Source organism: Mustelus asterias, chromosome 8 (genome assembly GCF_964213995.1).
Source record: "Mustelus asterias chromosome 8, sMusAst1.hap1.1, whole genome shotgun sequence".
Taxonomy (NCBI): Eukaryota; Metazoa; Chordata; class Chondrichthyes; order Carcharhiniformes; family Triakidae; genus Mustelus; species Mustelus asterias.
The window spans coordinates 31,958,262-31,972,317 of record NC_135808.1 but is presented as its reverse complement, the minus strand read 5'-3'; the positions used below and the strand labels follow the sequence as shown (position 1 = coordinate 31,972,317).

At 45.4% G+C, this 14,056-nt stretch overlaps 1 protein-coding gene and 1 non-coding gene across 2 annotated transcripts; both read left to right on the top strand.

Annotated features, from left to right (window-relative positions):
• Positions 1-3,454: 3,454 nt before the first annotated feature.
• On the top strand, positions 3,455-13,627 carry LOC144496983 (zinc-binding protein A33-like). The gene is made up of 6 exons (XM_078217645.1): positions 3,455-4,162; positions 7,532-7,627; positions 7,708-7,941; positions 10,912-10,932; positions 11,025-11,205; positions 12,618-13,627. Exons 1-6 carry the CDS (start codon positions 3,455-3,457, stop codon positions 13,163-13,165), a joined length of 1,788 nt encoding a protein of 595 aa, XP_078073771.1. The 3' UTR covers positions 13,166-13,627.
• Positions 5,409-5,602, top strand: LOC144498032 (U2 spliceosomal RNA). The gene has a single exon (XR_013498613.1). It is a non-coding gene; the product is annotated as a U2 spliceosomal RNA (small nuclear RNA).
• Positions 13,628-14,056: the final 429 nt, after the last annotated feature.

Genomic DNA, 14,056 nt, shown 5'->3' with positions numbered 1-14,056 from the left:
CTACCTTGTCTATGCCCCTCATTATTTTATAGACATCTATAAGATCACCCCTCAGCCTCCTATGCTCCAGAGAAAAAAGTCCCAGTCTATTCAGCCTCTCCTTATAACTCAATCCATCAAGTCCCAGTAGCACCCTAGTAAATCTTTTCTGCACTCTTTCTAGTTTAATAATATCCTTTCTATAATAGGGTGACCAGAATTACACACAGTATTCCAAGTGTGGCCTTACCAATGTCTTGTACAACTTTAACAAGACGTCCCATTTCCTGAATTCAGTGTTCTGACCGATGAAACCAAGCATGCCGAATGCCTTCTTCACCATTCTGTCCACCTGTGACTCCACTTTCAAGGAGCTATGAACCTGTACCCCGAGATCTCTTTGTTCTGTAACTTTCCCCAACGCCCTGCCATACACTGAGTAAGTCCTGCCCTGGTTCAATCTACCAAAATGCATCACCTCGCATTTATCTAAATTAAACTCCATCTGCCATTCGTCAGCCCACTGGCCCAATTGATCAAGATCAGGTTGCAATTGGAGATAACTTTCTTCACTGTCCACTATGACACCAATCTTGGTGTCATCTGCAAACTTACTAACCATGCCTCCTATATTCTCATCCAAATCATTAATATAAATGACAAATAACAGTGGGCCCAGCACTGATCCCTGAGGCACACCGCTGGTCACAGGCCTCCAGTTTGAAAAACAACTCTCTACAACCACTCTTTGGCTTCTGTCAAGAAGCCAATTTTGTATCTATTTCAATAACTCACCCTGGATCCGGTGAGATTTAACTTTATGCAACAACCTCCCATGTGGTACCTTGTCAAAGGCCTTGCTAAAGTCCATGTAGACAACATCAACTGCACTGCCCTCATCTACCTTCTTGGTTATCCCTTCAAAAAACTCAATTAAATTTGTGAGACATGATTTTCCACTCACAAAGCCATGCTGACTGTCCCTAATCAGCCCTTGCATCTCTAAATGCCTGTAGATCCTGTCTCTCAAAATACCTTCCAACAATTTGCCCACCTCAGATGTGAGGCTCACTGGCTTGTAGTTCCCAGGCTTTTCCCTGCCGCCCTTTTTAAACAAAGGCACAACATTTGCCACTCTCCAATCTTCAGGCACTTCACCCGTGACTATCGATGATTCAAATATCTCGGCTAGGGGACCCGCAATTTCCTCCCTAGCCTCCCACAATGTCCTGGGATATGCCTCATCAGGTCCCACAGATTTATCTACCTTGATGCGCTTTAAGACTTCCAACACCTCCTTCTCTGTAATATGTACACTCCTCAAGACATCACTATTTATTTCCCCAAGTTCCCTAACATCCATTCTCAACAGTAAATACTGATGAAAAATATTCATTTAGGATCCCACCCATCTCTTGTGGATCCGCACATAGATGACCTTGTTGATCCTTAACAGGCCCTACTCTCTCTCTTGTTACTCTTAATATTTATTTTCTGAAAATCGGCAGAGATTTAGGGCAGTGGGATTAGTTTGGGATAGATACAGGGATATGGGGAAAGCACAGGACAGCGGGATTATATGGAGAGAGTGGGATTTGTTTGGAATTGATACAGAAATGGGGAAAGAGTGGGGCAGTTGGATTAGTTTGAGACTGATACAGGGCTATGGGGAGAGATCGGGGCAGTTGGATTAGTTTGAGACTGATACAGGGCTATGGGGAGAGATCGGGGCAGTTGGATTAGTTTGAGACTGATACAGGACTATGGGGAGAGATCGGGGCAGTTGGATTAGTTTGAGACTGATACAGGACTATGGGGAGAGATCAGGGCAGTGGGATTAGTTTGAGACTGATACAGGGCTATGGGGAGAGATCGGGGCAGTTGGATTAGTTTGAGACTGATACAGGACTATGGGGAGAGATCGGGGCAGTTGGATTAGTTTGAGACTGATACAGGACTATGGGGAGAGACCGGGGCAGTTGGATTAGTTTGAGACTGATACAGGGCTATGGGGCGAGATCTGGGCAGTGGGATTAGTTTGAGACTGATACAGGGCTATGGGGAGAGATCGGGGCAGTTGGATTAGTTTGAGACTGATACAGGACTATGGGGAGAGATCGGGGCAGTTGGATTAGTTTGAGACTGATACAGGACTATGGGGAGAGACCGGGGCAGTTGGATTAGTTTGAGACTGATACAGGGCTATGGGGCGAGATCTGGGCAGTGGGATTAGTTTGAGACTGATACAGGGCTATGGGGAGAGATCGGGGCAGTGGGATTAGTTTGGGATTGATACAGGGCTATGGGGAGAGATCGGGGCAGTGGGATTAGTTTGAGACTGATACAGGACTATGGGGAGAGATCGGGGCAGTTGGATTAGTTTGAGACTGATACAGGACTATGGGGAGAGATCAGGGCAGTGGGATTAGTTTGAGACTGATACAGGACTATGGGGAGAGATCGGGGCAGTTGTATTAGTTTGGGATTGATACAGGGCTATGGGGAGAGATCGGGGCAGTGGGATTAGTTTGGGATTGATACTGAGCTGTGGGGAGAGATCGGGACAGTGGGATTAGTTTGGGATTGATACAGGGCTTTGGGGAGAGATCGGGACAGTGGGATTAGTTTGAGACTGATACAGGGCTATGGGGAGAGATCGGGACAGTGGGATTAGTTTGGGATTGATCCTGAGCTGTGGAGAGAGATTACGTCAGTGGAATTAGTTTGAGATTGATACAGGGTAATGGAGAGAGTGTAGAGCAGTGTACATTTCCAATGTTTCATTCAACTTCTTTTCTCTCCTTGACCTCTCTGATGTAAGTCTGACCCCATTGTTATGATCTCCATCACGGGAAGCACAAGGAGCCAGAGGTCCTGCAACCCGCCCCGCCCCCCCCCCCCCCCCGCCCCCACAGACTGAGAATAAAAACTGTGCGGTTGGCACCAGCCTGATCCACACCGGCTATCCAACCAACAACTGGCCTGCCAAGGAGCCTGGGTTGCTGTGGCAACACCACTTCACTCTCCCTGCTGATGCCAGCCTGCCTATTCTCTGAGTATCTCTGAACCGTATAAGAGTATGTACCTGGTATTGTGAGACTTCTCACTGTGCCTATCCCAGTCCAACGCCGGCATCTCCACATCCAGGACTATGGGAGAGAACAAGGCAATCTGCGTTACCACAGGGATCTTCGGAAAGTGTGGATCAATGGGTTTAGTTGGGATTGGTGCATGGCTCTGGGAGGGAGCAGGACAGAGAGGAATGAATTGGGATGTTTTCTGAGTTTGGGGGATTTAGAGTGGGGTAATGGGATTAGTTTAAAAACGTTTCTTTCCTGAGATCCATGGGGAAGCTGATGGAACTTTAATCTGTGATAAGAAAATTTTTTATTTTGCCAGTAAACTTGTCTGGGTGACACTGCCTCTTTAAGAACGATGTGAAATTTACTGATAACCGGAGTGAAATGAAATTGAAATGAAACTGAAAGTTCAGCGAATAACAGAAGCAGGAGCAGCAACGGAGATGGCCGTCAGTAAACACATCGTATCGCTGAGTGAGGATTTAACCTGCTCCATCTGTCAGTCTCTGTTTGTGGAGCCGGTGCGGCTGGACTGTGAGCACAACTTCTGTAAATCCTGTGTCCAGAAGTGTTGGGGAAAGCAGCGTCAGGCTGTGTCCTGCCCGGAATGTCAGCAGCTTCTCCCCCGGAGAAGTTTCACCAGTAACAGGGTGTTGGCCAATCTCTGTGAGAAAACCAGGCAACTGGAGCTGAAACTGGAGGAGGGACACGGGGAGAAGCTGGATGGAGACACAGAGAGGGAGCAGTCTCTCTGTGAGGAACATGGGGAGAAGCTGGATGGAGACACAGAGAGGGAGCAGTCTCTCTGTGAGAAACACGGGGAGAAGCTGGATGGAGACACAGAGAGGGAGCAGTCTGTCTGTGAGAAACACGGGGAGAAGCTGGATGGGGACACAGAGAGGGAGCAGTCTGTCTGTGAGAAACAAGGGGAGAAGCTGGATGGAGACACAGAGAGGGAACAGTCTGTCTGTGAGAAACACGGGGAGAAGCTGATCCTGTTCTGTGAGGATGACCAGATTCTGATCTGTGCCAAATGTGTAGATTGTCCTCCACATTCAGTCCACACATTGCTAACTCTACCAATGGCTTTTGACAAGTACAAGGTACGAGGACACAGTGAGTTACCCGTCTCCATGTTCATGGTGTTTATTGGGCTGTAATTGGGACTGTAATAAGTTAATAGACAAATGTTGCTCTGTCCTATTGCTCGCTTTCAGCTCAATCGTGACATCTGACAGTGGGAAATGTGAGTGTTCATGTTAATAGTGTGTGAAAGGTTTTACAGCCTCTATTTACACTGACATTATATGAATGCAGTCCCAGGTTTCAGTTTTCTTCATTCGGGCTGTGTTGTGTTGATATTATTTCTGGAGTTGGGGAACGCACTGAAACTGATTCTGTACCTGGAGAATTCATGATGTGGAGATGCCGGTGTTGGACTGGGGTGAACACAGTAAGAAGTCTCACAACACCAGGTTAAAGTCCAACTGGTTTATTTGGTAGCAAATACCATCAGCTTTCGGAGCGCTACTCCTTCGTCAGATGGAGTGGAAATGTGCTCTCAGCACAGAGACACAAAATCAAGTTACAGAATACTGATTAGAATGCAAATGTAGAGCATATTTCCACTCCATCTGACGAAGGAGCAGCGCTCCGAAAGGTTATGGTATTTGCTACCAAATAAACCTGTTGGACTTTAACCTGGTGTTGTGAGACTTCCTGGAGAATTCAGCACATGATTTCCTGTCTCTAAACCCCGCCCCCAGACTCCAGCCATTGGTCAATGCACATGTCAATCCTCATCAGCATTGTCTTCCCAATGAATTGGGAAATGAACAGAGAGCCTTCAACAACTGATTGGCTCATTTTATTTTACTGTCAGTCATTTCCCAACATCGCTGTTTTCCAAGAAAATTATAAACTCAGTTTCTCATGTCCCGGTGAGATTTCTTCTGGGTCGATGGCAGCAAAATCCTGGAGATTAAGCTTCAGTTCAGGGAGACAACAAGACACAGTGGGAGAGTCGGTAACTCCAGCTGTAATACAGCGTTAAGAAAGTTTCCTTCATTCCAGAATGTGTTTGCAGTATTACTGTAGTCAGTGTAATGTAACTTTACGTAAGTTTCCTTTATTGCAGAATGTTTCCACTATTATTTTAGTGTAATGTAGCTTTGTGTAAGCTTCCTTCATTATAGACTGTGACTGTTACTGCAGTGTAGTGTTGCTTTAAGTAAGTTTCCTTTATTACAATATAGTATTTCAACTATTACTGCACTATAATGTAGCTTTATGTAAGTACTCAAGATGCCAGACAAAGCTACCTTTGATTGCTACCCTTTCTTAAAGCATCCTGTTCCTCGGCCTTTTGGCTAAGATCAAGTGTAGTATCTGTTCTGATCAGTTCAGTCATTCGGTTACATTTTAGCTTCATTTGAAGCAATTTTTAAAAGCGGCATCTCGGTCTTTTGGCTCAGATGCAAATGAGATCAAGACTTAGAGGAGGAGCTGTGCCTACTCCAATCAGCTTGGATCATGTAGATCAAGCCCAAGACAGGAGGTGAGAGTCCTGTCTTGTCAGCTTGGACCGGGAATGTCTCACTTTTTGAAACTCTGAATTGGACTTGATTTGATTGAATCGGATTTTTAAAAAATTCTGTTCCTCCACTACCGGCGAACAGTGGCAGCAGTGTGTAGCATCCACGAGATGCACTCCAGTAATTCAGCAAGGCTCCTTACGCATCACCTTCCAAACCCACGATCACGTCCATCTAGAAGGACAAGAGCAGCAGAGGCCCAGGAAAACGCCAACTAGAGATTCCCCTCCGAGTCACTCACCATCCTGACTTGGAAATATATCCCTGTTCCTTTACTGTCGCAGGTAAAAATCCTGAAACACCTTCCCTAAGAGCATTCTGGATGTACCTACACCTCAGACACTGCAGCGGTTCAAGAAGGCAGCTCACCACCAGCTTCTCAAGAGCAACTAGGGATGGGCAACAAATGTTTGACATGCTGGTCCTGGTATTAATTGGGTCTGGCCAGTGATGCCCACTTCCAATAACTGAATAAAAAAAACTTTTCCTTCATGACAGACTGTGCTTCCACTATTACTATACTGAAATGTTGCTTTTAAGGAAGATTCCTTCATTACCATAAGAACATAAGATAGGAGCAGAAGTAGGCCATTTGGCCCATTGAGTCTGTCATTACAGACTGTTTAAACTATTGCTCTTGTATAATGTAGCTTTCAGTAGGTTTTCTTTATTACTGACCGTGTTTTCACTTACTGTAAATGTAATGTAGCTTTGTACAAATTTCCATTCTTAGTGACTGTGTTTCTACTATTACTATAGTGGAATGTAGCTCTAAGTAAGTTTCCTTTATTACAGTGTAGTATGTGAGGCAGATTGTTGGTGGGGGGATGTAAAATAGTTCGTCCACTGCCTTCCTGCCCACCCCGAGCAGAATCTACAATATGGGTGGGTAATCAGCCATCCCTTAGCTTACTGAGGGGCTTAACTGCCCAATTCAGTGGCGATTCTGAGCCTCTTTCTACCTCCAGTGGGCAGTGGAACGGACGAGTGAGGCCAGTCCGCTGTTCGCCAAAGTTGGAGGAAGGGCAGAAAGAATGGAGGGAGGGGCTGCCCTTGGTGCATTATGGGGACCTCTGAAGATCTTACCCCACCTTTGTCCGTTCCGAGACCTGTAAACCTGTCAGGCTGAACTTTGGGTGCATTGAGCAGCTGGATGAAAAGTCACTTGTCCCACGGAGATCCTGGGCAGTGCATGGCCTTAACAAGCTGAGTTGGACTTCCACCTTCCGGCCTGGTCTCCAAAACCCCTGCCCCCACTCCCCTCCTCTCCCCATGGGGACCAATTCCTCGCCACACAAAAACGCTGGGCTTACTTCAATCCGCTGTCCACCTTTGATCTCCATGGCTCGCCTTGCGGCCCCTCGCATCTGGTTCCAATCTGATTGGCTGGCTGCACGCTCAGGCAGGACCTCCACTGAGGGGCAGAAGTCCGATCCCCAGCAATGTAATATCTTTAAATCAGGTCCAACCCAACTAATTTCATTATCCTGCTGAACAATACGCTCCACCTCCCCCGACCACTGATTAAACTCAGATCCACAAGCCGACACCTCCCAGCCAACTGTCAGTTTTAGTCTGTGCCTGTGTGTAGGAGGTCCAGCGAATCCCCAATTAATACCAGGACCAGCACCACAATCAAACACAATTACTGTACAATTAGCAATGCCTGAACTATCAAATCCATTCATATATTCTATACACCATGAAGCTGTTGTTGGTTTGAAGCTGTACCTGGTCTGATTCAATACCTTTCACTCTGCCGGTTATAAAGTGCTCGTGCCACATGTTAACACCTCTCCCTGAACACCTCTCCTCCCAGTTTGTGATATAACAGCAGACATTACAATGGATCACGCTGAGATCTGATTCCATTTTTAGGACCAGCTGAAATTAGCCTTGGATTCCATGGAGAAGGAAAAGAAAAATCAAAGTGAATTCAAACAGCAGCAGCAGAGGGAGATTTCAGAACTGGAGGTGAGTATGACTTCAGATCCCTTTCAACACTGCAACCCTTTAACAACCCGCTGTTTAAACAATCTCTCTCACTGTCATAGCAACTCACTGGATCCCTGGAGCAAGACATCTCCACACAATTTGCCAAAATCCATCGATATCTTGAAGACAAAGAGAAAAATTTAATCAAAGAGTTGAGGAGACAAAAGGAGGAAGATCTGCGACCAATGGAGGAGAATCTGAGAAGAATTGAAGAGGAACTGACTTCACTTGAGGGGAAAATATTGAACCTTTGTGTCGACATCGAGCAGCAAGACAGCGTCTCCTTTCTCAAGGTGACCCTTTATAACCCAATCCCCAAACTGTTGGTGTGATTGTAAACTGCATTTTATAATAGGGACAAACCCCATCACAACAATGCACAGTGTGCAGTATAACTGAGGACACACAGGGATCAGTCAGGACTGAGTTTGGGAGTTTTGAAGAGACAGTGAGCCCCTCACACTGACTGTGACTGGAGCGAGAATAAAAAGCCCAGAAAGGGATTTGGAATGAAGAAATGGGGCACTGAAACCAGGGAGGGTTTGTGAGGAACATTAGATTAGAAATCACTTAAACTAGTTCGGTGGGTGGATGGGTGAGGTGAGGGAGGGCAGGGGCAGGTAGGGAGTGGGCTGGGGGGAGCGAGGATGAAGGGAGGATTGGAGCTTATGGCCAGGAGCAAGTCGGATCCATTGGAGACAAGCCAGAGGATAGAACATGAACATAAGAACTAGGAGCAGGAGTCGACCATCTGGCCCCTCGAGCCTGCTCCACCATTCAATAAGATCATGGCTGATCTTTTCGTGCACTCAGCTCCACTTACCCGCCCGCTCACCATAACCCTTAATTCCTTTACTGTTCAAAAATGTATCTATCCTTGCCTAAAAAACATTCAATGAGGTAGCCTCAACTGCTTCACTGGGCAGGGAATTCCACAGATTCACAACCCTTTGTGTGAAGAAGTTCCTCCTCAACTCAGTCCTAAATCTGCTTCCCCTTATTTTGAGGCCATGCCCCCGAGTTCTAGTTTCACCCACCAGTGGAAACAACTTCCCTGCTTCTATCTTATCTATTCCCTTCATGATCTTATATGTTTCTATAAGATCTCCCCTCATTCTTCTGAATTCCAATGAGTATAGCCCCAGTCTACTCAGTCTCTTCTCATAAACCAACCCTCTCAACTCCGGAATCAACCAAGTGAATCTCCTCTGCAACCCCTCCAGTGCCAGTATATCCTTTCTCAAGTAAGGAGACTAAAACTGTACACAGTACTCCAGGTGTGGCCTCACCAGCACCTTATACAGCTGCAACATAACCTCGCTGTTTTTAAACTCCATCCCTCAAGCAATGAAGGACAAAATTCCATTTGCCTTTTTAATTAACTGCTGCACCTGCAAATCAACTCCTTGAGATTCCTACACAAGGACACCCAGGTCCCTCTGCACAGCAGCATGCTGCAATTTTTTACCATTTAAATAATAGTCCATTTTGCTGTTATTCCTACCAAAATGGATGACCTCACATTTACCAACATTGTACTCCATCTGCCAGACCCTCGCCCACTCACTTAGACTATCTATATCCCTTTGCAGACTTTCAGCATTCTCTGCACACCTTGCTCTGCCACTCATCTTAGTGTCATCTGCGAATTTCGACACACTACACTTGGTCCCCAACTCCAAATCATCTATGTAAATCCTAAACAATGGCGGTCCCAACACTGATCCCTGAGGCACACCACTAGTGACTGATGACCAACCAGAAAAACACCCAGTTACCCCCACTCTTTGCTTTCTGTTAGTTAACCAATCCTCTATCCATGCTAATACATTACCCGTAACACCGTGCACCTTTATCTTATGTAGCAGTCTTTGGTGCGGCACCTTGTCAAATGCCTTCTGGAAATCCAGATACACCACATCCACAGGTTTCCCATTGTTCACTGCACATGTAATGTTCTCAAAAAATTCCACCAAATTAGTCAAACATGACCTTCCCTTCATGAACCCATGCTGCGTCTTACCAATGGGACAGTTTATATCCAGATGTCTTGCTATTTCTTCCTTGATGACAGATTCAAGCATTTTCCCTATTACAGAAGTTAAGCTAACTGGCCTGTAGTTGCCCGCCTTTTGTCTACCTCCTTTTTTAAACAGTGGCGTCACATTTGATGTTTTCCAATCTGCGGGAACCACCCCAGAGTCCAGCGAATTTTGGTAAATTACCACTAGTGCATTTGCTATTTCTCCCGCCATCTCTTTTAGTACCCTGGGATGCATTCCATCAGGGCCAGGAGACTTGTCTACCTTTAGCCCCATTAACTTGCCCAATGCTACCGCTTTTGTGATAATGATAGTGACATGCAAGTGGGAGATATTGCCAAATCAAAAATGCTGAATCTTTTTTCCATTCTCCTCAAAATTTTCTTCCCATCCATGGACTGTGACTCTCTCTCTCACACACACACACACACACATAGACACATAGACACATAAGTGCGTGCACACCCACACGTGTATGCACACACATCCATGCCCACATGTGCACACATATACGCACACATACACATATCCATGCTCACAGGTGCACACACACACATACACATACACATATCCATGTTCACATGTGCACACACACACATACAGTTGCACAGATCCACTCGAGAATGTTCTGATTGCATTTTGCACTTGCGTCCACCTTGACTGGAAGAAAGAATCTACAAGCAGAGAAGTTGTTTCAAATCTATCTTGAACCTTGGATTGTACATTTAACACTGTGTACAGCTGAGGTCACCCTGTTTTAAGAAGTGCTGTTTGCATGAGGAAAGCCTGTTTTGTTTATTCTCTCATTGCATGTAAGTTTTCCAAGTTCAAAATTTTAAATTTGGAATGATAGGTTCCTCAGATGTGCCGTCACCTAACAAGCTACAAATGACCAGTATTCAGGATTTAAATATGTTTTTAAGCAGGATGTTGAATGTATTTAACAAATGCAGTCAGACAGTGTGGACGTTTGTTATCTCCAGAGGGCCGAGGTTTCCATCAGTGCTGACAGCACAGGCAATGCTGTTTTCTGTCTCTGAAATGATGTTGAACTGTGTGTGAAAAGAATCACAGCAGAGAAACACTAATGGAAATGTGTCCAGAAAAACTCTGAGATCCCAATTACTCTCTCTGACTCCTTATTAGGAAAAAGTATAAAGTAACTCAATCTAAACAGCAGTGTGTATGTTTATTAAATATTTCTGATTCTCTGTCCCACAGGAACTGAAAAGATTGAGAGAAAGTTGAGTATCTAATCCAAACTCACACAGGGTTTTACACTGTGATCACAGTCTGTATCCAGCAGGAAGTGATTGAATCAATCCCATTTACACAGCTACAGGTTAACAAAGAGGAAGGGGAACATGAAGAGAGAGATGAAGAGGAGGAAGATAACAACATCTGAGATTCAAAGGAAGAGGAAGATGATAATGGAGGTACAGAGGAGATACTTGGGATTTCAAGGCCCGTTGCTCTACACAGTGTGGAAGGAAATGAAACAGATCATCTCTCCAGGTAGGAAACTCCCCAGCTTTGGGTCCACTCTCTGGACAGTTTCCTGCTCTCTTTATCTTCTCTCCAGGAGGTGAATAACATCAGGTACATCAGGTACATCACTCAAAGGACTGTAATTAATAGCGCACATCACATTGTGGGATTGAAAAATGAGAGAATCTGAACAGCTTTTAATTCACAATCAAACTCTCAGCCTATCCATCAGGAATCGCTGGTCAGCAATCAGACTGCGATCATTGATTATCACCTCACTGCACACGCTGGTATTTGGGAATATATCTCCCCATACGCTATACCCAGTCTGTAATATTTGATTTGATTTATTATTGTCACATGTATTAACACACAGTGAAAAGTATTGTTTCTTGCGTGCTATACAGACAGAGCATATCATTCATAGAGAAGGAAACGAGAGAGTTTAAAATGTAGTGTTACAGTCATAGCTAGGGTGTAGAGAAAGATCAACTTCAGGCGAGGTTGGCCCATTCAAAAGTCTGGTGGCAATAGGGAAGAAGCTGTTATTGAGTCAGTTGACACGTGACCTCAGAGTTTTGTATCTTTTTCCCGAAGGAAGAAGGTGGAAGAGAGAATGTCCGGGGTGCATGGGGTCGTTGATTATGCTGGCTGCTTTGCCGAGGCAGTGGGAAATGTAGACAGAGTCAATGGATGGGAGGCTGGTTTGAGTGATGGACTGGACTACATTCATGACCTTTTGTAGTTTCTTGTGGTCTTGGGCAGAGCAGGAGCCATACCAAGCTGTGATACAACCAGAAAGAATGCTTTCTACGGTGCATCTGTGTAAGTTGGTGAGGGTCGTGGCTGACATGCCAAATTTCCTTAGTCTTCTGAGAAAGTAGAGGCGTTGGTGGCCTTTCTTAACTAGAGTGTCCGCATGGGGGGATCAGAACAGGTTGGTGGTGGTCTGGATACCTAAAAACGTGAAGCTCTCGACCCTTTCAACTTTGTCCCTGTTGATGTACACACTGTAGTCTGGGAATATATCTAACTGCACACCGTACTCAGGCTGTAATATCTGTTCACTGTACACACGAGTCTGGGATTATATCTAACCGTATACCATACCCAGTCTGTTGTATCTGTTCATTGGACACAGTGGAGTCTGGGAATATATCTAACTGTACACCGTACCCAGTCTGTAATATCTGTTCACTGGACACACTGGAGTCTGGGAATATATCTAACTGTACACCATACCCAGTCTGTAATATCTGTTCACTGCACACACGAGTCTGGGAATATATCTAACTGTACACCGTACCAGGCTGAGATATTTGTTTTTGCAGAAATTATGCATTGTGCCAATTCCTCATAACACAGACATCAGCTAGTAATCTGTTCACACAGCTTTCTCTGTTTAATAGATCTATTGTTTGTCTTTTTTATTTCCCCAGTTGCAGCCTCACTGACGCTGGACCCAGAGACAGCACATCCTAAACTCATCCTGTCTGAGGACCGGAGCAGTGTGAAAATCAGTTACAGAGGAATCCATCTTATCCCTGATAATCCGGAGAGATTTGACGTGTGTCTTTGTGTCCTGGGGTCAGAGGGATTCACATCGGGGAAACATTACTGGGAGGTGGGAGTCGGGAACAAGACTGAGTGGGATGTGGGTGTGGCCAGAGAGTCAGCCAATAGGAAGGGAGGGATAACACTGTGTCCTGAAGATGGTTACTGGGCTGTGTGGCTGAGAAATGGGAATGAATATAAAGCTCTCACTAGCCCATCAGTCCCCCTGACCCCCAGTGAGAATCCCAGAACCATCGGAGTTTTCCTGGACTATGAGGGGGGACAGGTGACCTGTTACAATGCTGATGATATGTCCGTTCTCCACACTTTCACTGCCACATTCACTGAGAAACTCTTCCCTTATTTCTGGGCTGGAACATACGATGAGGGTAAAAATGCTGCCCCTCTGAAACTTCATCACTTTGAACCATAGATTCCTGATGTGTCAGATATGAAGGGGAATGGTGTTGATATTCACCTCCCATGACGGGAGGAAGAGAATCAGGGAGTGGGGAGGAAAAGGTTAAAAATTGAAATATCATGAAACGTGACCGCAGCCCATCCTGTGCCACCATTTCTATGATGGTGGGCCGTGGGTTTGTCTGTCTCCTGCTCTCTCTGTGTCATTCAACTCAATCATTTAGACACAGCTCGATGAAGGTGAATTCATTAATAATGGTGATTAATTGTCATTGATTGTGGTAAAAACCCATCTGGTTCACTAAAAGAATCATCCATCCTTACCTTGTCTTGTCTGGATGTGACTCCAGACCTGCAGTAATGTTGTTGACTCTTGATTATCCTCTAAAAAGGTCACTCAGTGGTCAAGAGTAATTCTGGATGTGCAGGAAATGCTGCAGCAGCACCCACATCCCACAATTAAAAAATAAATTGATCATGAGGCAAAGTTCTGACTTCATATTTGTATCTTCACTGAAGCTGCCTGTTTCCCACTGTAACATTGTCTGAATTTCACCTTGTCGTACTTCCTGGTGTATTGCTCGTGTGGGAATAGCATTCTTCATCCTCGGAGCCTTTCAAACCGACAACATCAGGGTGGGATGTGTAGCCTCAGATGTGTTGGACAGCAGATCAGAGGAGGAAGACCCACAGTATCCAAGGCAGCGATGACGTGCACTGCTGGGATCAGTACATGCAAAGGAGGGAGATGGACACAGAGCTGAGAGCGATAGAGCGAGGGACACTAGAGAAGGTCACAGGGGAGAGGAAGGACATGCGAAGGTGGAACTGAAAAGGGAGTGGGTGTAGAATTGAGCCAGTGCTTGAGGAGTGAATTTGTTACTGAGGGAGTGACTCTGGGGCT

Bases quoted from the DNA above. Each gene is read 5' to 3' on its own strand.
- LOC144496983 (XM_078217645.1), top strand. From the start codon at position 3,455: ATGAAACTGAAAGTTCAGCGAATAACAGAAGCAGGAGCAGCAACGGAG. The intron at 7,942-10,911 runs GTGACCCTTTAT...TCTGTCCCACAG, and splicing joins ACAGCGTCTCCTTTCTCAAG to GAACTGAAAAGATTGAGAGA. The intron at 10,933-11,024 runs AGTTGAGTATCT...TCCCATTTACAC, and splicing joins AACTGAAAAGATTGAGAGAA to AGCTACAGGTTAACAAAGAG.